Source organism: Clupea harengus, chromosome 12 (genome assembly GCF_900700415.2).
Source record: "Clupea harengus chromosome 12, Ch_v2.0.2, whole genome shotgun sequence".
NCBI lineage: Eukaryota > Metazoa > Chordata > Actinopteri > Clupeiformes > Clupeidae > Clupea > Clupea harengus.
In genome coordinates, this window is record NC_045163.1 from 28,300,275 (window position 1) to 28,302,150 (window position 1,876).

General features: G+C 48.9%; 1 protein-coding gene across 2 annotated transcripts in view; it reads left to right on the forward strand.

Moving 5' to 3' along the window:
- The window catches only part of smad2 (SMAD family member 2), a 27,646-nt gene extending 25,986 nt beyond the window's left edge, over nucleotides 1-1,660 (forward strand). For both annotated transcript variants that reach the window (XM_031577602.2, XM_031577601.2), the window contains exon 10: nucleotides 602-1,660. In XM_031577602.2, coding sequence (XP_031433462.1) covers nucleotides 602-725 — 124 coding nt within the window. In that variant the 3' untranslated portion in view covers nucleotides 726-1,660. The remainder of the gene's footprint in view (nucleotides 1-601) is intronic.
- Nucleotides 1,661-1,876: the final 216 nt, after the last annotated feature.

Sequence of the window (1,876 nt, forward strand, 5' to 3'; positions counted from 1 at the left end):
TCGTGCATTTTCACAATATGCAGTTTACAGTACCCTTGGCCCTTTTGTTCCCAATAACCAAAGTGTGTTTCAGTCGAATAGAGAAGTGTTCTGTAAACTCACTGGAAACTCCAATCACATCATCGGTGGAAATGGTCAGAATGGTTGATGATCTTCCTGTGTCGACACTCGCTCACCATTCCTCTCCTCTCCTCTCCTCTCCTCCCCTCCCCTCTCCTCTCCCCTCCTCTCCTCTCCTCTCTTCTCCTCTCCTCTCCTCTCCTCTCCTCTCTTCTCCCCCTCTCTTCTCCTCTCCTCTCCTCTCCCCCTCTCTTCCCCTCTCCTCTCCTCCCCTCTCCTCCTCCTCCTCTCCTCTCCTCTCTTCTCCCCCTCTCTTCTCCTCTCCTCTCCTCTCCCCCTCTCCTCCCCTCTCCTCCCCTCTCCCCTCCTCTCCTCTCCTCTCCTCTCTTCTCCCCCTCTCTTCTCCTCTCCTCTCCTCTCCCCCTCTCTTCCCCTCTCCTCTCCTCTCCTCCTCTCCTCTCCTCTTCTCCTCCTCTCCTCCCCTCTCTTCCCCTCTCCGCTCCTCTCCCCCTCTCCTCTCCTCTCCTCCGCTCCTCCACAGGAGACAGACGGTGACGAGCACCCCGTGCTGGATCGAGCTGCATCTGAACGGGCCCCTGCAGTGGCTGGACAAGGTCCTGACCCAGATGGGTTCCCCTTCGGTCCGGTGCTCCAGTATGTCCTAAAAGCCTCCGCCTCCGCCACCGGGACCCGGGACCGACCGTCGCCCCTGGCAACCCGTCGCCCCTGGCAACCACAACTGAGTCTACAATCACTAAAGAGAAAGAAAAGAAAAGAAAAAAAAAAAAAAAAAAAAATGACAAAAAAGCAAACAAAACAAAAAGTACGACAACTAGAAGAACAACAGACTTGCTATAACCCCTCTCTTTCATAGTACTTGTGAATCCTTTCTTTCTCTTTCTCTCTCTCTCTCTCTCTTTCTTTTTCTCTTTCTCTCTTCTCTGGCCTCCTCCTGATACTGATGTTTTCAGCGTTGGGAACAGAGCTCGGCACTTGCTGTTGTTTCAGCTTCACGCACCTTTGATTCTTTGATTCTTCTCCTCCTAAAACCCTCGATATTAAATGTGTTAGTGGTAGAACTGAAATGTAAATTGATTTTTTAGAAAGACCCGGAAAAGTGTATGTATGTTGTGGGGAAATTATCGGAAAGGCAGGTAATACTTGGCACGAGTGTTGCCGTAAGCTTTTTATAATTTTTTTTTTTTTTTTTTTCCCTTCAATGAAGTTATAAAATTTGAAAATGGTAAATACTTCTTGGCTTCGAGCTCCTAAAATTTGTCTGCTGCTGGACAAAAAAAGTTACTTTTTCTGGCAAAAAGTTGCATTTCTGACTTGTGTCTTTGCGAGACTAATTGAAAAGGTCCAAAAGTATTAACTCTCATTTATCTCGCCTGTTGTGATTTATTTCCCTCAGTTTGTTTTGCTCTGAAAGGAATGCCAAAAGATGCTCTTTTTTTTTTTTTTTTTCTCCCTTCCATTTCCAAAAAAAAGGTTAAAGCCCAATTCCTGGCCCTCGCCCCCCCTCCCCTACTCGAAGAGAATGTTGCCTTTTTTTATTTGAGGTGTGCTGTTCTAAGACATGCTTCTTTTAAATTGAATATGAACAGATAGGAATGTTGTCATAAAGGAAACCCAAAAGGCAGAGACTCGGCATCTAGTGAGCGACGATAACGACCCTAATCAAACCGACCCTGCAGACCCCCTCTGCTGCCCCCTCTGCTGTCCCCCCGCGCGGCGCCGTGGCGCTGGTTCTGGGTTTCGGTGCCGTGCGCTCCAGCTGGGCCTCCTCTCTCCCCCCGACCCGACCCGAGGAGGT